At 43.4% G+C, this 22,202-nt stretch overlaps 1 protein-coding gene across 4 annotated transcripts in view; it reads left to right on the top strand.

Annotated features, from left to right (window-relative positions):
• Positions 1 to 22,202, top strand: part of LOC128686910 (metal cation symporter ZIP14) — a 210,454-nt gene that overhangs the window by 160,502 nt on the left and 27,750 nt on the right. For all 4 annotated transcript variants that reach the window (XM_070103606.1, XM_070103605.1, XM_070103604.1 and 1 more), the window contains 2 exons: positions 164 to 344; positions 16,753 to 16,921. In XM_070103606.1, coding sequence (XP_069959707.1) covers positions 164 to 344; positions 16,753 to 16,921 — 350 coding nt within the window. The remainder of the gene's footprint in view (positions 1 to 163; positions 345 to 16,752; positions 16,922 to 22,202) is intronic.

The raw sequence follows: 22,202 nt of genomic DNA, 5'->3' as shown, positions 1-22,202 counted from the left end.
CCCTCACCAACATCAAGGAACCTTCCTTGAGGGGTTTGGGAAAGGAGTAAAAGATAAACAAAGTTTGAAAGATCACAAAAATGTATTAATTTACTCTTTTTATTGTTGGACGAGGAAACCTTTACCAAAATTGCACCATAAATTTATATTTATACATTTTCAGATGGTATGGATATTCTTCCAATAAAATAAATTTCACACAAGAAGACTTTCGGCTATTTTTAGAATGTACAACAGGAAAACGTAAATGTCTGCCAATTAGCCGAGAACCATCTGTATCTATATTAACAGACTGCAATAACAACAGAGCTTTATCCCCAACTCAATGTAATATAATAAATACAGTAAGTAGATTGGTTATGGTTAGCCCTATACTGTATGTTTAGTTTTATCAACTCACAAATTATAAATGAAGCACTAAGAAAAAAGTTAACAGTACATCCTCTCCTTGCTTATCGACGGAGTTCTGTTCCTAAACCACGTCAGTAAATGAATTTGTCACTAAGCGAGGAACATACCGTAATGGAAGTGGGTTTGTGCCAACCATCTTTGATATTGTTTTACTGTCACCTTTGCACCATTTATAAAATTTTTAGTGTATTTTTAAATGTTTATACAGTATTTGCATGAGTGTCCTCCATGGAAGACCCTGCAAGACTCCAGGCAGACGTCAACCAAATCTTTAAATAGGCCACAGAAGTTCAATGATGAGCAATTTCAATTACTCCAATAATAGGGAAAGCATGAGGAAATTAAAACTATATCAAAATATAAAACAAATTGCAATCACAACATAGTGAAAAGTTAATGTAAAAGACATGGGAGTGATAATGTCAGAGGATCTCACTTTCAAAGACCACAACATTGTATCGATCACATTGCTAGAAAAAATGACAGGATAGATAATGAGAACCTTCAAAATTAGGGATGCCAAGCCCATGATGACACTCCTCAGGTTGATTGTTCTATCTAGGCTGGACTATTGCTGCACACTAACAGCACCTTTCAAGGCAGGTGAAATTGTTGACCTAGAAAATGTATAGAGAACCTTCATGGCACACACAAATGTGATAAAACACCTCAATAACTGGGATCACTTGAAGTTCCTCAACCTGTACACCGTAGAACTCAGGTGGGAGAGATACATGATTATATACACTTGGAAAATCCTAGAGGGATTAGTACCAAATTTGCACGTGAAAATCACTCCCCATGAAAGCAAAAGACTCGGGAGACGATGCAACACCCCCCCAATGAAAAGCAAGGGTGCCACTAGCATAAGACAATTAACAACAATTAACCATCTCAGACCACTAATTACCCAACAAAAGGCTGCAGTTAGAATGATAACAAATTCTCACTACAGGCAACACACTCCTCCAATATTCAAAACACTCAACCTACTCACCATACAAAACATCCATACTTATTATTGCACCTATTACATACATAGAACACTTAACTCTGACATTAACCCTCCCCTCAAACATCTCCTTGCCAACCTCAACAGAACACATGACCATAACACAAGGCACAGATCACTCTTTGATGTTCCTCGTGTCCATCTCACGCTATGCAAAAACTCAATGCACATAAAAGGCCTAAAATCTGGAATTCATTACCTGTAAATATAAAAGAAACACTACCTGTTTATAAATTCAAGTCTCTTCTCAAACATCACTTACTCACTCAAAACCAAATAAATACTGAATAACTGAACCTTATAAATTGTATATCCTATATGTTACTCACAATTATATCACACAAAAGTTAAACCTAGGACCCAATCTAACTTTATTATTTTTTTAAATACACTACCTAACAGAATACTCCATTCGACTGAATGTACAGCAATGCAAGCAACCATATGACCTGTCTTTGTAATACTCATTTGTGCTTTATAGTTATCTGTTTACAATAATGTTTTATCACTGATTTCATCATTGCTTAGTTAATCTTAAGTTAATTTTAAGCCAGCCCGTAATGCTATGCATATAAGTGGCTTTGGCATGCTGCTCTTACCTGTATTTTTTGTACCTCTGTTTGTATGCTTAAATTACTAAATAAATAAGAGACAACACAATACAACACAATAAGTGTCAGGGGCCCAAGACTTTTCAACTGCCTCCCAGCATACATAAGGGGGATTACCAGTAGATCCTTGGCTGTCTTTAACCCTTAAACTGTCCAAACGTAGATCTACGTTTTTTCAACATTTGAAAGTATGTACCTCTTCAAGGGGGGCTCCTTGGCGTGGTGAAGAGGCTCTTGGTCTGAGGAATTAGACCTATCGGTCTTCTTCCTCAGACCAAACCTAATTACCCCCCAATCTCCCCTCCCCTATCCCATCCTCCCCATCCTCCCCTTTTTCCTTTCCTCCTCCCCCTCCCTACCCCTCCCTTTTGCCCTTCCTCTTTTTGTCCTTTGGGATTTCTCCCACAGGCGCGCTAGTTCCTAGGTAGAGGAAAGGATACCGGGGTCCATCCCATTCCGTTGAGGTTCTTAGCGGTGGCGTAGTTTGCTGTGGAATCTGGATCGCCTGGGGATGTCCCGATCCCTCTCCGGTATCCCGGAGTAGCTTTGGGTGTCTTTCGGGCGACGAGTGTATCTCTGGAAGCCACCTTTCGGATTCCGGGGGTGGTGGCCGAAGGAGGTATGCTTTGTGGCGGATATCCGGCCGCCCTCTCTTTTGTCCACCGAGGTAGCTCGGCAGATGTGAGGTTGCTATCCCGGATTGTTAGTTTACTAGCATGATGGGTAGGGTATGGCACGGGTTCCATGCTGCATCTGCGCTACTTGCGGTGCTGAGGTCCTCTTGGGCGCGGAGGGAGATTTCTGGCCCTTTCATTCCTCCTAGGACCTATCCCTCCCTGGTCCCCCCTTTTTTTTTCCTTTTTTTATTTTTATTTTCTTTTCTTCTTTCTTTTTTTTTCTTAAAAACAAAAAGAAAGAAGTAACCTAACCATGGCAGCCCTAGTCCATGAACCTGGTACCCCCGGGCCCCTTCTTGATACCGCACCCCATTCTGACCCCGCCTCGTCTTTGGACCACTCTTCAGACATTCCTCATGCCTCTGTACCTATTGCCGGTGCTGTTTCCTCACCCGCTTCAGGTACTGAGGCCTCGACTGACTCTTTCGATTTATCGGACCTTCGCTCTCCTCTGACTATGCTTCCGGCCTCTCCCTCTACGGTGCGGCAGTTTTCAAATCGCCGACCCGTTCCACGTCGGACCAACTCTGGTCCCACGCCTAAACGCCAACGACAATTACCTGCTGATGATACTTCTCCACCTTCTCGTTCTTCTCAGAAACGATCGACACGTCCTTCACTACCTTTCCACGCTCAGTTTCAGACTGAACAGTGGACTAAATTCTTCACTTTACGACCAACTTCCTCTACTGCCTATCTTTCTGACCATAGTATTGGCAAGGCACTCCTACGCCATGTTGGTAAAGATATTTCTTTTCATGCTCTTAAGAGCGGTACGCGCATCATTACCGTACAGAATGCTACCCAGGCTCATGAGCTCTCTCGTCTTTCCCATATCGATACTGTTCCTGTCACTCTTGAAAAGCATCATTCCCTCAATTCTTGTAGTGGTACCGTCATTCTGCCCCATACCATAGTTCAACGAAATTTCCAGACATGTGGCACTGACATTCTTGAACAGCTGGAACTCCAAGATCTCCCAATCCTCAAGGTAGACACTTACGTTCTTCCTGCCCGTGGGCGGAGACGATACCCTAGCAATGTGGCTCGTTTAACTTTTGACAGCCGAGAACTCCCATCCTCAGTTTATATAGCAGGACATCGGTTACAAGTTCGAAAGGTGATCCCTACACCACAACAGTGTAGAAATTGCTGGCGATTTGGCCATCCAGCGAAATATTGCAGATCTATCGCCGAATGCCCAGTCTGTGGTGCCGATGACCATTCTAATACGTCTTGCAATCGATCTCCCTCTTGCCTTAACTGTCATGAGGCTCACCCTTCATACTCTCGCCGTTGTCAGGTCTATTTAAACGAGCGGGAAATCCGTTACCTCAAAGAGACAGAAGGTCTCCCTTATGCCATGGCAGTTTCTCATCTCCGCCTCCAAGGGAGACTCCCACGTGTTTCTTATTCCCGTGTTTCAAAACGTCCCCCCACTTCTGGTATCCCATCTTCTACACCCACCTCTGTGGTTACCTCTCCCATAATCACTCCTGTATCTAATCCTTTTGCTGTCCTCGGCTCAGACGTCCCTACTTCAACGCCTCAGTCTAATCTCGCTTCTTCGAGTTCTCTCTCACAAGCCTCAGTATCGACGAGACCTCGTACGACACCTCCTCCCAATCGTCCCTCTACTTTTCAAAAGTCAAAAAAAGGTCCGGTAACACCTCCTACCCATCTTCCACCTCCTCATTTTACCCTCCCTGTCTCTGTCCCTAGTTCTTCCCCTCTCACTGGCTCAGTTACAAGTGCAGAGGTTCACCCTCCTCCTCGTAATGTACCTTCCTCCCCTGTTCCCTCCCAAGTTTCTTCCTCTTCTGCCACCTCCCAGGTTCCTGCCTCCTCTGTCCCCTGCCACGCTTCTCCAGTTCCCTCCACCCTTTCTCCCCCCCCTATCTTGGTACAGTCCAATACAGTTCCAATCTTTACTCATCCTCCCCCTACCATTCCCAATATTGTCTCCCATACGACATCTCTGAATTCCGAAACACTTGAAGCAATCTCTGAATATATTGCAGAGACCAAACCATCAATGGACACTGATCCACCTTCCGCTCTTTCTCTCTCCTCTGCTCCATCTGCGCAACTCCTTTCTTCACAGCGCACCGTTCCTTCGCTGCTTGAACATTTTCCACTGCCTCCGCATGTGGACTTTTCTAACCCTATTAGTCCGTAGGAACCCTTACCTGCGGATTTCAAGTATCTTTATCGTTGCCAATCATGGCCTATTTACAGTGGAATATACGCGGCCTCAGGGGTAATCGGGGTGAGCTTCAGATGTTACTCTCCCAGTGTGCCCCTGTTGGTGTTTGCTTACAGGAACCAAAATTACACTCTGCTGTTATTTCTCACATCTCAGGCTATAATTTATTGTATTCTTCAGATCCTTTTCCTGATGGGACCTTTAATGAAAGTGCCCTTCTTCTCCGCACTGATATTCCGTACCATCAGCTATTTGTTCATACTTCGCTGCATTACACAGCAGCCCGTATCCACTTACATAGGTGGTATACGCTCTGTTCTTTATATCTTTCTCCTTCTCGGGCATTATCTATTCCGGATTTTGCCTTCTTTGTTTCGTCATTACCGCCACCGATTCTGTTACTTGGTGATTTTAATGCCCACCATTTCCTCTGGGGGGGTCTCACTGTGATTCCCGTGGAATTCAGTTAGAGGCTTTTCTTGCCACCCACCCCCTCCATGTTTTAAATACAGGTACTCGCACCCATTTTGATCCTCGGACTCATACTCTCTCTTGCATCGATCTCTCAATCTGCTCTTCCTCCGCCGCATTAGACTTCACTTGGTCTGTTCTCCCGGACTTACATGACAGTGATCATTTCCCAATCATTCTTACTTCCCCTTCATATTCGCCACCTCTTCGCACCCCACGCTGGCAATTTAATCGGGCAAATTGGAACCTTTACTCACACCTAACTGTTTTTAAAGAGGTTCCTTCTTCGTCCTCCATCGATGAGCTTTTACACCTCTTCTCGTCCTCTGTTTTCACCGCAGCTTCTCATTCTATACCCCAAACTTCGGGCAGGCATTCTCAGAAATGCGTGCCTTGGTGGTCTCCTGCTTGTGCTCGTGCAGTACGTTTGAAACGCGCTGCATGGGGCAGGTACCAGTACAATAGAACCACAGAGCGACTCCTTGATTTTAAACAGAAGCGTGCGATCGCTCGCCGTGTCATCTGTGACGCTAAACGCACTTGCTGGCGAGATTGTCTCCACCATCACCTCTGCTTCCTCTGAGTGCAGTCTGGAAAAAAGTACGAAAACTGAGTGGTAAATATTCTCCTGACCCGGCTCCTGTTCTGCGGGTTGCCGGTGTTGATATAGCAAACCCACTAGATGTTGCCAATGAAATTGGCAATCATCTGGTCTGTATTTCTCAGGGACTCCATCTATGCCCCTCATTTCTTTCCTCAAAGTCTGCCAGAGAGTTAGCACCCTTGGACTTTTCTTCTCTCAGAGAAGAACAGTATAATGTGCCTTTTACACTTAAAGAACTGGAGGCAACACTCTCAGCTTGTCGATCATCGGCAGCTGGGCCCGACGACATTCATATTCGTATGCTACAACATTTACATCAGTCAGCCCTTGCAGTCCTATTACGCCTTTACAATCTTATTTGGTCACAAGGAGTTCTTCCACAGCTGTGGAAATCCGCCATTGTTCTCCCTTTCCGCAAACCAGGCACTACGGGACATGAAACCTCCCACTATCGTCCCATTGCTCTTACCAGTGCAGTTTGCAAAGTAATGGAACGTCTAGTAAATAGACGTTTAGTGTGGTATTTAGAGACACACAACAGTCTCTCCACTCGTCAATATGGCTTTCGTAAGGGACGTTCTACCATAGACCCCTTACTGCGCTTGGATACGTATGTTCATAATGCCTTTGCGAATAACCATTCAGTTATTGCCATATTTTTTGACCTTGAGAAGGCATATGACACAACTTGGAGGTATAATATTTTAGCCCAAGCCCACTCCTTAGGCCTTCGAGGCAATCTACCATCCTTCCTTAAGAACTTTTTAACTGACAGGCATTTCTGTGTTCGGGTTAATAATGTGCTCTCCCCGGACTTTATCCAAGCTGAAGGTGTCCCCCAGGGATGTGTTCTGAGCACAACACTTTTTCTCCTTGCTATTAATGATTTGGCCTCTAGTCTTCCATCAAATATTTGGTCATCACTCTATGTTGATGACATCGCTATTGCCTGTGCAGGCGCTGACTGTCACCTCCTTACAGTTTCTCTCCAACATGCAGTCGACCGTGTTTCCAATTGGGCCACCACACATGGGTTTAAATTTTCCAGCACTAAAACCCACCAAATCACTTTCACTAGACGCTCTGTCATCTCCGATCATCCTTTGTACCTCTATGGCTCCCGTATCCCTGAACGTGATACAGTCAAGTTTCTGGGCCTCCTCTTTGATCGTAGGTTATCCTGGAAACCTCACATTACCTCTCTGAAGGCAACTTGTCACAGCCGGCTGAACCTTCTTAAAACCCTTGCTCATCTTTCGTGGGGAGCTGATCGTCGAACCCTCCTTCACCTACATTCCACCCTTATTTTATCGAAACTTGATTATGGTGACCAGATCTATTCAGCGGCATCTCCTGCTACTCTCTCTAGCCTTAACCCCATTCATCACCAAGGATTACGTTTATGCCTTGGTGCTTTTCGCTCTTCCCCTGTCGAAAGCCTCTATGCAGAAGCGAACGTTCCATCCTTATCCGATCGCCGTGATGCCCATTGCCTGCGCTACTATGTACGCTCTCATGATCTCCGCAATCCTTCCATTTATAGAATGGTCACTGATATTAGTAGACATTCTTTATTTGTTCGCCGCCCCTGCTTACTCCGTCCCTTCTCTCTTCGCCTTCATTCGCTCTTGTCTTCTCTTCAACTACCACCTTTCTATGTACATGTAGCATCTCACTTTTCCCTACCCCCCTGGGAAGTTCCAGCTGTTCGAGTCTGTTCTTTCTCCCTCCCTTGCTCGAAAGCCCAACTGTCTACGGTCGCTTCCCGCTCTCTTTTTCTTGACCACTTTCACTCTCATTCTCATGCCATTGCTGTGTACACAGATGGCTCTAAGTCTTCTGACGGCGTAGGATTCGCAGCAGTGTTTCCGGACAGCGTTGTACAAGGGCATTTACTATCTTCGGCTAGTATTTTTACTGCTGAATTATATGCCATCCTTACAGCACTTATCCGTATTGCATCTATGCCTGTGTCATCATTTGTGGTTGTCTCAGACTCCCTTAGTACTTTACAGGCTATACAAAAATTTGATACACCTCACCCCTTAGTCCTCCGTATTCAACTTTGGCTACGCCGCATCTTTACCAAGCATAAAGATATTGTTTTTTGTTGGGTCCCTGGTCATGTTGACGTACAGGGCAATGAACAGGCAGACACTGCTGCGAGGTCAGCAGTACATGACCTACCAGTTTCTTATAGAGGTATTCCATGTACGGACTATTTTGCTGTAATATCTTCCCACCTTCACACCCGTTGGCAACAACGTTGGTCTACTATGCTCGACAACAAACTTCAGTCTATTAAACCGAGTATAGGTTACTGGCCGTCTTCTTATCACCAGTGTCGAGGTTGGGAGACTACTCTCTCCCATCTTCGCATTGGCCATACTCGTCTTACTCATGGATATCTCATGGAGAGGCGTCTTGCTCCTCTCTGTGAGAATTGCCAAGCTCCATTATCAGTCAGCCACATTCTGTTGGACTGCCCACTTTATCAACGAGCACGCAGAATTTACCTCTGTCGTCGTCTTCGCCCCGCTGCTCTCTCTTTACCTCCTCTTCAAGGGGGGCTCCTTGGCGTGGTGAAGAGGCTCTTGGTCTGAGGAATTAGCCCTGTCGGTCTTCTTCCTCAGACCGAACCTAATTACCCCCCATTCTCCCCTCCCCTATCCCATCCTCCCCATCCTCCCCTTTTTCCATTCCTCCTCCTCCTCCTCACCCCTCCCTTTTGCCCTTCCTCTTTTTAGCCTTCGTGATTTCTCCCACAGGCGCGCTAGTTCCTAGGTAGGGGAAAGGACACCGGGGTCGATCCCATTCCGTTGAGGTTTCTTGGCGGTGGCGTAGTTTGCCGTGGAATCTGGATTGCCTAGGGATGTCCCGATCCCTCTCCGGTATCCCGGAGTAGCTTTGGGTGTCTTTTGGGCGACGGGTGTATCTCTGGAAGCCACCTTTCGGATTCCGGGGGTGGTGGCTGAAGGAGGTATGCTTTGTGGCGGATATCCGGCCGCCCTCTCTTTTGTCCACCGAGGTAGCTCGGCAGATGTGAGGTTGCTATCCCGGATTGCTGGTTTACTGGCATGAAGGGTAGGGTATGGCACGGGTTCCATGCTGCATCTGCGCTACTAGCGGTGTCGAGTCCTCTTGGGCGCGGAGGGAGATTTCCGGCCCTTTCATTCCTCCTGGGAACTATTCCTCCCCGCTCCCCCCTTTTTTTATTCTTTTTTTTGTTTTTATTTTCTTTTCTTCTTTCTTTTTTTTCTTAAAAACAAAAAGCAAAGGAGTAACCTAACCATGGCAGCCCTAGTCCATGAAACCACTACCCCCGGGCCCCTTCTTGATACCGCACCCCATTCTGACCCTGCCTTGTGTTTAGACCACTCTTCGGACACTCCTGATGCCCCTGTACCTCTTGCTGGTGCTGTTTCCTCACCCGCTTCAGGTACCGGGGCTTTGACTGACTCCTTCGATTTGTCTGAACTCCGCTCTCCTTTGACTATGCTTCCGGCTTCTCCCTCTACGGTACGGCAATTTTCGAATCGCCCACCCATTTCATGCCGGACCAACTCCGGTCCTACTCCTAAACGCCAACGTCAATCTCCTGATGATGCTCCGTCGTTACCTTCCCATTCTACTCGGAAACGACCGACACGTCAAGCACTCCCTCTCCACGCTCAGTTTCGGACCACACAATGGACTAAATTCTTTACTTTAAGACCAACTTCTTCTTCTGCCTACCTTTCTGACCATAGTATTGCCAAAGCGCTCCTGCGTCATGTTGGCAGAGATATTTCATTTCACGCTCTCAAGAGCGGTACGCGCATCGTCACTGTCCAGAATGCTACCCAAGCTCATGATCTTTCTCTCCTTTCGAATATCGATACTACTCCTATCACTATTGAAAAACATCTTTCTCTCAATTCTTGTAGTGGTACTGTCATTCTGCCCCATACCATAGTCCAACAGAATTTCCAGTCATGTGGCAATGACATTTTTGAACAGCTGGAACTCCAGGATCTCCCAATCCTCAAAGTAGACACTTATGTCCTTCCTGCCCGGGGGCGGAGACGTTACCCTTGCAATGTGGCTCGTTTAACTTTTGACAGCCGAGAACTCCCGTCCTCTGTATATGTCGCGGGACATCGGTTACAAGTTCGAAAGGTGATACCTACACCGCAACAATGTAGAAATTGCTGGCGTTTTGGTCACCCAGCGAAATATTGCAGATCTATGGCCGAATGCCCAGTCTGTGGTGCCGACAACCATTCTAATACATCTTGCAGTCAACCTCCATCTTGCCTTAATTGTAATGAAGCTCACCCTTCGTACTCCCGCCGTTGCCAGGTCTACTTAAATGAACGTGAAATCCGTTGCCTCAAAGAGGCAGAAGGTCTCCCTTATGCTATGGCAGTTACTCATCTCCGCCTCCAAGGGAGACTACCCCGTGTTTCTTATTCTCGTGTTTCCAAACATCCCCCCACTTCTGGGGTCCCATCTTCTGCAGCCTCCTCTGTTGTTACCCCTCCCATAGCCATTACGGCATCTAATCCTTTTGCTGTCCTTGGCTCTGACGTCCCGACTACAACTCAGTCTGTTCTCACATCTTCGCGTCCTTCCTCACAAGCCCCAGTATCGACAAGACCTCGTACGACACCTAATACCAATCGCCCCTCTACTCAGAAGTCCAAAAAATCCACATTGCTCAAATCTTCTTTGCCCCTTCCTTCCCTTCTTCCACCTCCACACGTTACCTTTCCAGTCTCTGTACCTAGTTCTTCCCCTCTCTCTGGCTCTATTACAAGTGTGGAGATTCACCCTCCTCCTCGTACTATGCCTTCCACCCCCGTCCCCTCCCAAGTTTCTCCCTCTTCTGTCACCTCCCAGGTTTCTACCTCTTCTGTCCCCCCCCACACTTCATCTCCAGTCCCTTACACTTTTCCCTCCCCCTCTACTTTGGTACAGTCCATTACTGTCCCAATCTTTACTCACCCTCCTCCTCCTATCTCCAATATGGTTTCCCATACATCTTTGAATTCAGAAACACTTGAAGCCATTTCAGAATATATTGCAGAGACTAAACCTTCAATGGACACTGATTCACTTCCTGTTCCTTCTCTTCCCTCTCCTCCATCTTCACAACCCCATTCTTCGCAACGCTCCGTTCCTTCGCTACTTGAACATCTTCCAATGCCACCACACGTTGACTTTTCTAACCCCTCTAGTCCGTAGGTGCCTTTACCTACAGATTCCTGATATTTCCTTCATCGCCAATCATGGCCTATTTACAGTGGAATATCCGCGGCCTCAGGGGTAATCGGGGTGAGCTTCAGATGTTGCTTTCCAGGTTTTCCCCTGTTGGTGCTTGCTTACAAGAACCAAAATTACACTCGGCTGTTTTCCAACCTATCTCAGGCTATAATTTATTGTATTCTTCGGATCCTTTCTCAGATGGGACCTTTAATGAAAGTGCCCTTCTACGCAATGATATTCCGTACTGTCAACTATTTGTCCATACCTCGCTGCATTACACTGCAGCCCGTATCCACTTGAATAAGTGGTTTACAATATGTTCTTTATATCTCTCTCCTTCTCGAGCATTTTCTATCCCAGACTTTGCCTTTCTTGTTTCATCCTTACCACCACCACTTCTGTTACTTGGTGATTTTAATGCCCACCATTTCCTCTGGGGGGGGTCTCATTGTGACTCACGTGGCATTCAGTTGGAGGCTTTTCTTGCCTCTCACCCCCTCCATGTTTTAAATACGGGTACTCCCACCCATTTTGATCCTCGTACTCATACTCTCTCTTGCATCGATCTATCAGTCTGCTCTTCCTCCACTGCACTAGACTTCACCTGGTCTGTTCTACCAGACTTACATGACAGCGATCATTTTCCGATCATTCTTACTTCTCCTTCCTATTCACCACCTTCCCGTAGCCCTCGCTGGCAATTTGATCGGGCAAATTGGGATCTTTACTCACACCTCACTGCTTTTAGTGAGGTTCCTTCTTCATCCTCCATTGATGAGCTCCTACACATCTTCTCGACATCAGTTTATACCGCAGCTTCTCATTCTATACCCCAAACCTCAGGCAGGCATTCTCAGAAGTGCGTGCCTTGGTGGTCTCCTGCTTGTGCTCATGCAGTACGTTTGAAACGTGCTGCATGGGGCAGGTACCGGTACAATAGAACCGCTGAGAGACTTGTTGATTTTAAGCAGAAGCGTGCGATCGCTCGCCGTGTCATCCGTGAAGCTAAACGCACTTGTTGGCGAGACTATGTTTCCACCATCACCTCTGCTTCTTCTATGAGTGCAGTCTGGAAAAAAGTGAGGAAATTGAGTGGTAAATACTCTCCTGACCCGGCTCCTGTTCTACGGGTCACTGGTGTTGATATAGCAAACCCTCTCGACGTTGCCATTGAACTTGGCACACATCTGGTCCGTATTTCCCGAGGGCTCCATCTATGCCCCTCGTTTCTTTCCTCAAAGTCTGCCAGAGAGTTAGTACCCTTGGACTTTTCTTCTCTCGGAGAAGAACAGTATAATGTGCCTTTTACACTTCAAGAACTGGAGGCAACGCTCTCAGCTTGCCGATCATCGGCAGCTGGGCCTGATGACATTCATATTCGTATGTTACAACATTTACATCGGTCAGCCCTTGTAGTCCTCTTACACCTCTTCAATCTTATTTGGGCACAAGGAGTTCTTCCCCAGCTGTGGAAATCTGCCATTGTTCTCCCTTTCCGCAAACCGGGTACTACAGGACATGATGCCTCCCACTATCGCCCCATCGCTCTTACAAGTGCAGTTTGCAAAGTGATGGAATGCCTCGTAAATCGACGTTTAATGTGGTATTTAGAGACTCACAACAGTCTCTCCGCTAGTCAATATGGCTTTCGTAAGGGTCGTTCTACCATAGACCCCTTACTACGCTTGGATACGTATGTTCGTAATGCCTTTGCGAATAATCACTCAGTTATTGCCATATTTTTTGACCTTGAGAAGGCATATGACACAACTTGGAGGTATAATATTTTGGCCCAGGCCCATTCCTTAGGCCTCCGAGGCAATCTACCATCCTTCCTTAAGAACTTTTTAACTGACAGACATTTCCGTGTTCGAGTCAATAATGTTCTTTCCCCGGACTTCGTCCAAGCTGAAGGTGTCCCTCAGGGATGTGTTCTAAGCACAACACTTTTTCTCCTTGCTATAAATGATTTGGCCTCTGTTCTTCCACCCAATATTTGGTCATCACTCTATGTTGATGACTTCGCTATTGCTTGTGCAGGCGCTGACTGTCACCTTATTGCAGTTTCTCTCCAGCATGCGGTCGACCGTGTTTCCACTTGGGCCACCACACATGGGTTTAAATTTTCAAGTACCAAAACTCACCAAATTACTTTCACTAGACGCTCTGTTATCTCCGATCATCCTTTGTATCTCTATGGCTCCCCTATCCCCGAACGTGATACAGTCAGGTTTCTAGGCCTTCTCTTTGACCGTCGGTTAACCTGGAAACCTCACATTACCTCTCTGAAGGCAACTTGTCACAGCCGGCTAAACCTTCTTAAAACCCTTGCTCATCTTTCCTGGGGAGCTGATCGTCGAACTCTGCTTCGCCTACATTCAGCCCTCGTTTTATCGAAACTCGATTATGGTGACCAGATTTATTCCGCGGCCTCTCCTGCTACTCTCTCTAGCCTTAACTCTATCCATCACCAAGGCTTACGTTTGTGCCTTGGTGCTTTTCGCTCTTCCCCTGTTGAGAGCCTCTATACAGAAGCAAATGTTCCATCCTTGTCTGATCGCCGTGATGCCCATTGCCTTCGTTACTATGTACGCTCTCACGATCTACACAATCCTTCCATTTATAGAATGGTCACCGATATTAGTAGACATTCTTTATTCGTTCGCCGCCCCTGTTTGCTCCGTCCCTTTTCTCTTCGCCTACTTTCACTCTTGTCTTCCCTTCAGTTACCACCTTTATATGTTCATGTAGCATCTCACTTTTCCCTACCCCCCTGGGAAGTTCCAGCTGTTCGGGTCTGTTCTTTCTCACTCCCTTGCTCGAAAGCTCAACTGCCTACGGTGGCTTCCCGCTCTCTTTTTCTTGATCACTTCCACTCTCATTCTCATGCCACCGCTGTGTACACAGATGGCTCTAAGTCTTCAGACGGCGTCGGATTCGCAGCAGTGTTTCCGGACAGCGTCGTACGAGGGCATTTACTATCTTCAGCTAGCATTTTTACTGCTGAACTGTATGCCATTCTTGCAGCACTTATTCGTATCGCATCTATGCCTGTGTCATCATTTGTAGTAGTCTCAGACTCCCTTAGTGCTCTACAGGCTATACGAAAATTTGATACATCTCATCCCCTAGTTCTCCGTATCCAACTTTGGCTACGCCGTATCTCTACCAAACATAAAGATATTGTTTTTTGTTGGGTCCCTGGTCATGTCGACGTACAGGGCAATGAACAGGCAGACACTGCTGCGCGGTCAGCAGTATATGACCTACCAATTTCCTATCGAGGTGTTCCATTTCTGGACTATTTTGCTGCAATAGCTACCCACCTTCGCACCCGTTGGCAACAACGTTGGTCAACTCTGCTCGGTAACAAACTTCATTCTATTAAACCGAGCATAGGTTACTGGCCGTCTTCTTGTCATCAGTGCCGAGGTTGGGAGACCACTCTCTCCCGCCTTCGCATTGGCCACACTCGTCTTACTCATGGGTATCTCATGGAGAGGCACCCTGTTCCTCTCTGTGAGCAGTGTCAAGTTCCAGTATCGATTAGCCACATTCTGTTAGACTGCCCTCTCTATCAACGAGCACGCAGAATTTACCTCCAACGTCGTCTTCGTTCTCCTACTCTCTCTTTACCTTCCCTTCTTGCTGATGGACCCTCCTTTAATCCTGACTCTCTCATTGACTTCTTGACAACGACTGATTTACTCCACAAACTCTGATGATACTTTTCGCACTCCCCTCAGCCCTTTCTGGTTCAGTCTCTTGCTGCCCTTTACCCTTTTACCATCCACTGCCCCGCTGTTATCCGTAACCTGTTGCTCATCCATCTCCCTTTTGCCACCTGATGCCCTCGCTTCCTTCCTGCCCTGCAGCGCTGTATAGTCCTTGTGGCTTAGCGCTTCTTTTTGATTATAATAATAATAATCTCTCTTTACCTTCCCTTCTCGCTGATGGACCCACCTTTCATCCGGACTCTCTCATTGACTTTTTGACAACGACTGACTTACTTCACAAATTCTGATACTTTCAGCCCTTTCTACTTCAATCTCTTGCTACCCTCTACCCCCGTACTATCCCCTGCCCCGCTGTTTTCTGTAACCTGCTGATCATCCCCCCCTCCCTTCTGCCATCCAATTCCCTTGCTTCCTTCCCTACCCTGCAGCGCTGTATAGCCCTTGTGGCTTAGCGCTTCTTTTTTGATTATAATAATAATAATGAAAGTATGTAAAAAAAGTTGATCATCTTATTTTTTTTTTTACATTTGAAAACTTGTAAAAAAAACTTTGATCTGTTTTTTTTTTTTTTGTTGTATTTGAAAATGCGTAAAAAAAAAGTAGATCTACTTTTGGAGCACTACGCATGTGAACATAGATCTGCTTGGACAGTTTAAGGGTTAAGAAGGCACTGGACAGGCACCTAAAGTCATTACTTGATCAGCCAGGCTGTGGTTCATAAGTTGGGTTGTGTGCAGCCAACAGTGGTTGATCAGGTTCAGATCCACCATGAGACCTGGTCATCAACCGGGCCACGGGAGCGTTGACCCCCGAAACCCTCTCCAGGTATACTCTAGGTAGTAGTGTACTGTATATTGTAATAAACAGAATAGAGGAAATCAGCTCTAATATACCTTACGTATTTAGGTATGCATACCAGACAGAACCAGTTGTGAGTAAATGAGTATGTCACTCAGTGAGGAGAGGCTGTACACTGTTACATGGACCAGTTAACATTGTTTGATGTATCCATCAACTAGGAGAGACTGATCCACAAGCTGGATACTATTGAAATGTGGAAAAATTAACAGTGCTTAGTCAAAATTTGGTATTTGTGAATTCATGGTTTGTGTCAAATGGTATTGTCATAAAAATAAGGCACAGTCCTGTATACAGTTTCATTAGTATAGTGCTCTGATTTTGCATGTATAATGTACATAAAAAATATGTATGTAGTATGTCACCATGGGGAAGTGGAACAGAATTCTTCCTCCGTAAGCCGTGCATGTCGTAAGAGGCACCTACAATGCCAGGAACAAGGGGTTAGTAACCCCTTCTCCTGTATACATTACTAAAGTTCAGAAGAGAAACTCTTGTTTTGCTTTTTGGACAACCCTGCCATGCTGGGATACAGCCGGTTTGTTGAATGATGATGTAGTACATGTAAAATATTTTTATATTAGTGCTTGCCTACTTTGCATAGTAATATAGTATATTATAAAAAATAATTTTTCTCTTTTTCTGTATGGGGAAATGGAAAATAATTCTTCCTCTGTAAGTGATGTATGTCATAAGAGACGAATGAAATGCTGGGAGCAAGGGGCTAGTAACCCCTTCTAATGTATAAATTACCTAAAAAGAAAAACTTTTGTTTTTCTTTTTAGGTAACCCTGCCTTGGCGGGACACGGCCAGTTTGTTGGAAAAAAAATTCTCTAATCGTATTATAGTAGAGGAAATATAACCATAAGACATAAAAGAGACTTTTATGCTATAATTTTCTTGATTTCTCATTATAGTGTGGAGAGAGTGATATACTGAAAACTTATGGTCTTGAGGCAGCTAGTCTTGAGGTGGATGATCTACAAGCTCTTCTGCCAGTGATTGTGTACCATTCTCAAAATAAAATAAGTTGTAATCAGGAAGCTTCTGATGCTCAAGCTAAAATGAAACCTAAATCTGCAGAAGGTAAAAATTTTGTGCTTGTATGGGGCATTGCATATGTATACAAGGGCAAATTTAACATCCTGTCTTTGGCAAAAAGAAAACTTAGAATATTATGCAAGTAAAAATAATGTACTTCATTTTTTTTATTATTTCTATTATTATTAAAAAAATTTTTTTTTACATAAATGCAGCACTGCTTTAAGGCATTTTTGATCATCATTTACATGTTAGTTTGCCCTTACATCTGTGATGCTGCTTATGCAATTTGTGCTTAGCTTAATATCTCTTGAAAAGGAAGAGAAGTAGATTTACTTGCTAAAACAGAATCTGCTGGAATCTGCATATCAGTAATTTTTATGAGTTTTTATACCAAATATTTTCAAGTTCTTCATTTTATGCAGTTAACGGTGTGCAAGTTGATGTATTTGTGTTGGCACCACTCTTGAAGTTTATTTCACATTGTGTTTATAATAGCCTCTTATTCATATATTGTAGTTTTTCATTATTCTTGGCTACCGTTTAAAGTATGGAGGAAGTGAATGTGTTCAGATATTTGGAAGTGGACTTTTTGGGCAGATGGGCATATGAAAGAAGAGGTTAACTATAGAACTGATGAAGGAAAAAAGGTTAGTTGTGCATTGAGGTATCTTTGGAGACAAAGAACATCATCCATGGAGGCAAAGAGGGAAATGCATGAGGGTATAGGGATACAAACACTCTTATATGGGTATGAAGCATGGGTTGAGTGTATTGCAGTGAGGAGGAGGCTGAAGGCAGTGGAGATGTCGTGTCTTCAAGGTGGTGTGGTGTAAATATTATGCAGAGAATCTGTAGCTTGGAAATTAAGAGGTGTGTGGTTAATATAAGTAATATCCAGAGCTGAGGAGGGGCTGTTGAGGCGAGTTGGACATGGAGAGGACGGAGCAAAACAGGATGACTTGGAGAGAGGGGGCTAAGGAGGTTTTGTGTGCAAGGGGCTTGGACATCCAGCAGGTGTGTGTGATCATATTAGATAGGAGTGGAGGCAAATGGTTTTTGGGACTTGATGAGCTGTTTGAATGTCAGCGAGGTAACATTTTATGAAGGAATTCAGGGACACCGATTAGCCGGACTTGAGTCCTGGAGGTGGGAAGTATAATGCCTACGCTCTGAAGAAGGGGTGAGAATATTTGCAGTTTGGAGGGGCATCTGAACTGTAGTATCTGTGTACCTCTGGCAAGACATTGATAGTTAACCCCTTTTGGGGTTTCCGACGTACTAGTACGGCTTACGCGCCAGGGCTTTTGACGTACTAGTACACACAAATTCTAGCGCCCTCAAATCTAGCAAGAGAAAGCTGGTAGGCTTACATACGAAAGAATGGGTCTATATGGTCAGTGTGTGCAGTATGAAAAAAATCCTGCAGCACACAGTGCGTAATGAGAAAAAAAAACTTTGACCGTGTTTTTGGTTTAAAACAGCGACTTTGCACTGTATTTTCGTATGGTATTTATGGTTGTATTCTAGTTTTCCTGGTCTTATTTTATAGAATGGAAGACATATTACAGAAATTGAGATGATTTTGATTGGTTTCACAATGAAAAGTACCTTGAAATTGAGCACAAAGTAGCAGAAATGTTCGATTTTTGCAAATCATGCCACACGTCCAATACACATCAACTGGTGAATCTAATATTCTTTCACAAGTGTGCTGGTATTATTTATACCATTTCTACACTAATACAGTAGTCTGCATAACAGTAAATCTTCTATTTTTTGTGAGAATAAAAATTAAAAGTGGAAAGCAAAAGAAATGTAAGAGGGGCCTGGGGATGTGACTAATGAATAGAGGAAATGTTATTTTAGTACCAGTAATGTCTGTCTTGTTTATTCTGGACCCTATTTGGAAATTGGCATCTTTTGAAATTTGTGAAATTGGCAAAATTTCTAAATTCTGACCACTTTATTGGATAGTTGAGATCAGTAAATGGGTGGTTTCTTGTATTCATTCGATAGAAAAAATGGAGTTCTAGCGAAGTAGTTGTGATTTTTGTCGACTAATACACTGGAATTGGCCGAAAATAGGGCTCAAAGTGGGCAAAATCGCTGATGCATAAACTTCGTCTAGACTGTTAACTTTGCAAGAGCATAATTCCGTAAGTTTTCCATCAAATTTCATACTTTTGGTGTCATTATGATTGGGAAAAGATTCTCTATCTTTTTATAAGAAAAATATTTTTTTTTTTTTTTTTTTTTTTTTTTTTTTTTTTTTTTTTTTTTTTTTTTTTTTTTTTTTTAAATTTTGGCGACCCTGAGAACAAGTCTCTGAGAGGGCCTGGTGACCCTCAAAGGGTTAATGATGGTGAGGGTTTCTTTCAGGCCACCCTACCTCAGTGGGAGATGGCCAGGGTGTTAACAATAAAATTTTATGTATTTATATTTTATTGTTTATTTTATATATTTTGTCATTGGCTAGACCTCAGATTAATTTGTGAATACTGTATTAAGTTATTTAATGTGGGTGCTTGTGGCTTAGTCGATGAGATGACTGTTGTGGGTCACATCCTGGGGAACAAGTTTAACCTACATAAGTGCTTCTAAACTGTTGTATCTGGGCACCTCTGCAAAAAGTGATCGTATGAGTGAAGTGAAGGTGTTGAATGATGAAAGTATTTTCTTTTTCTGGATTTTCTTTCTTTTTGGGTCACCCTGCCTTGGTGAGAGACAGCTGACTTGTTGGAAAAAAACAAGTTGCCTGAAATGCTCTGCATAACCAGGGGCTTTCTATATAGTATGCCAATGTCAGCTAGGTGTGTACTAGTTGCATCATATACTTGTAGAAATAAACATGATTTTTTTTTTTTTTTTTTTCAACAAGTCGGCCGTCTCCCACCGAGGCAGGGTGACCCAAAAAAGAAAGAAAATCCCCAAAAAGAAAATACTTTCATCATCATTCAACACTTTCACCACACTCACACATTATCACTGCTTTTGCAGAGGTGCTCAGGATACAACAGTTTAGAAGCATATACGTATAAAGATACACAACATATCCCTCCAAACTGCCAATATCCCAAACCCCTCGTTTAAAGTGCAGGCATTGTACTTCCCATTTCCAGGACTCAAGTCCGACTATATGAAAATAACCGGTTTCCCTGAATCCCTTCACTAAATATTATTATTATTATTATTTGATCTCCAATATTACTGTATATACTACTGTAGTATAGGTTAATTCATCTTTATCATAATTTCTTGTGTGTGTGTGTGTGTGTGTGTGTGTGTGTGCAGTATCTCGTATGCAAGTTGACCATAGTATTAATGGTTAGGAAAAATGTAAGAATTATGGTATCATAATAGATATTATCTTAGAATGCTGTACATTAATATGTTGAAAATATGTATGCTATAAATGTGGCAGCATATTCCATACCATTGTAAATAAGAGGTAGCATCATGCTTTAACCCTTTCAGGGTCCAAGGCCCAAATCTGGAGTCACGCACCAGTGTCCAAGAATTTTCAAAAAAAAAATTTGTTATTTTTTCTTATAAAATCGTAGAGAATCTTTTTGTGAAAGTAATAAAACAAAAAGTACGAAATTTGGTGGAAAATTGACGAAATTATGCTCTCGCGAATTTTGATGTGTCAGCGATATTTACGAATCGGCGATTTTGCCGACTTTGACTCCCATTTTAGGCCAATTACATTATTCCAGTCAACCAAATTCTTAGCTATTTCACTAGTATTACTTCTATTCTATCGATTGAGCACAAGAAATCGCCAAGTCAACTGTTTCAACTACAAAATAAAGTGATCGGAAATTGTTAATTTGGCCAATTTAACACAAAGTTCAAAATATTCCAATTTCAAAATAGGGCCCAGAATGAACAATGTAGGCATTCCTGGCACTAAACTAACATTTCCTCTGTTCATTAGTTATGTTTTGAGGCTTTACAAATAAATTCCATTTTGATTTTTTATTCACATAATGAATTTTTACTCACACCAAAAAATAGAAGATTTACTGTTATGCAATACTGTAATAATTGTATAAATATCATCACCATATTTGTGAATGTATATTAGACCCACCAGCTGATGTGTATTAGACGTGTGAGGTCGTTTGTTTACTCTTGAATATCGGCAAAAATTTAACATTTCTGCTACTTTGAGCTCAGTTTCAAGCCATTTCCAGTGCTAAAACCAATCAAAATCATCTCTATTTCTGTAATATGTCTTCCATTCTATCAAATGAGACCAAGAAATCGCAAATACAACTATAAAAAACATACGAAAAAACACTGCAAAGTTGCTGTTTTAATCGAAAAATCATGATTTCATTTTTTTTCTCTCATTATACACAGTGTGCTGCAGGATCTGTTTTATGTGGTGCACACATACCACATAGATGTATTCTCTCATATCTAGGCCCAAATGTACCACTCACAGTTTATCAGAGTGAGCTGAGCTCATGGCGTAGATCTACGGTTTGGACCCTGAACGTAAAGCCGTAGATCTACGGGACGGACCCTGAAAGGGTTAACTGTTTGAAGATTTCACACAGTTTAGGCTAGCAGTTGCACGACACTAAACATTTTTTCGTGGGTGTCATGAAGCCGTCAGATTATTTTCACTGACAAATGTAAATGGCTAACTATGGAGAAGCTGATAAAAGATGTCATGGGATTAAATCATGAGAATCATTAGTCTAGGCAGTAGGAACCTAATGTAAATGTGCTGCTGATCTGCTTGTAAAGAGTAGTATGAAGGGAGAGGATAGCACTAGAGTAGAACCCCCATATCCACTGACTCAGTATCCATGGTTTCAGTTATCCACTGTTTACTGTGGCCCATAAATACGTCTTAATTTTGCATAATAATGACCCTAAAATGCAAAAGTAGAGAAGCTGGCAGTTTTTCAAAGCTTAAGCCAAGAAGTGCTTCCCATCAGTGATTCATTAATTAAACTTTGTAATGGGTATGTATAGGACTTGTATACATAGAGTTTGCTACTATCCCTGGTTTCAGTATCAACAGCAGGTCCTTGGAACATATCCCATGTGGATACAGGGTCCTACTGTATATTAATGTATTTTAAATTGTGAAAATTTTGTTTGTGTATTTATAGTACAGTGTGTTGAATTTGAGCTTTGCCTTGGATGCACCCTAGAAATAGAAATTTAATAAGCAGTAGGCACAGAACATGTATAAATTTTAAACCTTTATATATTATTACTCATTAACTGACTCCTTGACTCCTTACATTTTCCAAAAAAAATTTAGTCCTGAAACCTAGACCTATCCTCCAGTACAGTATGTACT

The sequence above is a fragment of the Cherax quadricarinatus genome, chromosome 86 (genome assembly GCF_038502225.1).
Source record: "Cherax quadricarinatus isolate ZL_2023a chromosome 86, ASM3850222v1, whole genome shotgun sequence".
NCBI lineage: Eukaryota > Metazoa > Arthropoda > Malacostraca > Decapoda > Parastacidae > Cherax > Cherax quadricarinatus.
The sequence above is the reverse complement of the archived record's forward strand: the minus strand, read 5'-3'. Positions and strand labels throughout refer to the sequence as shown.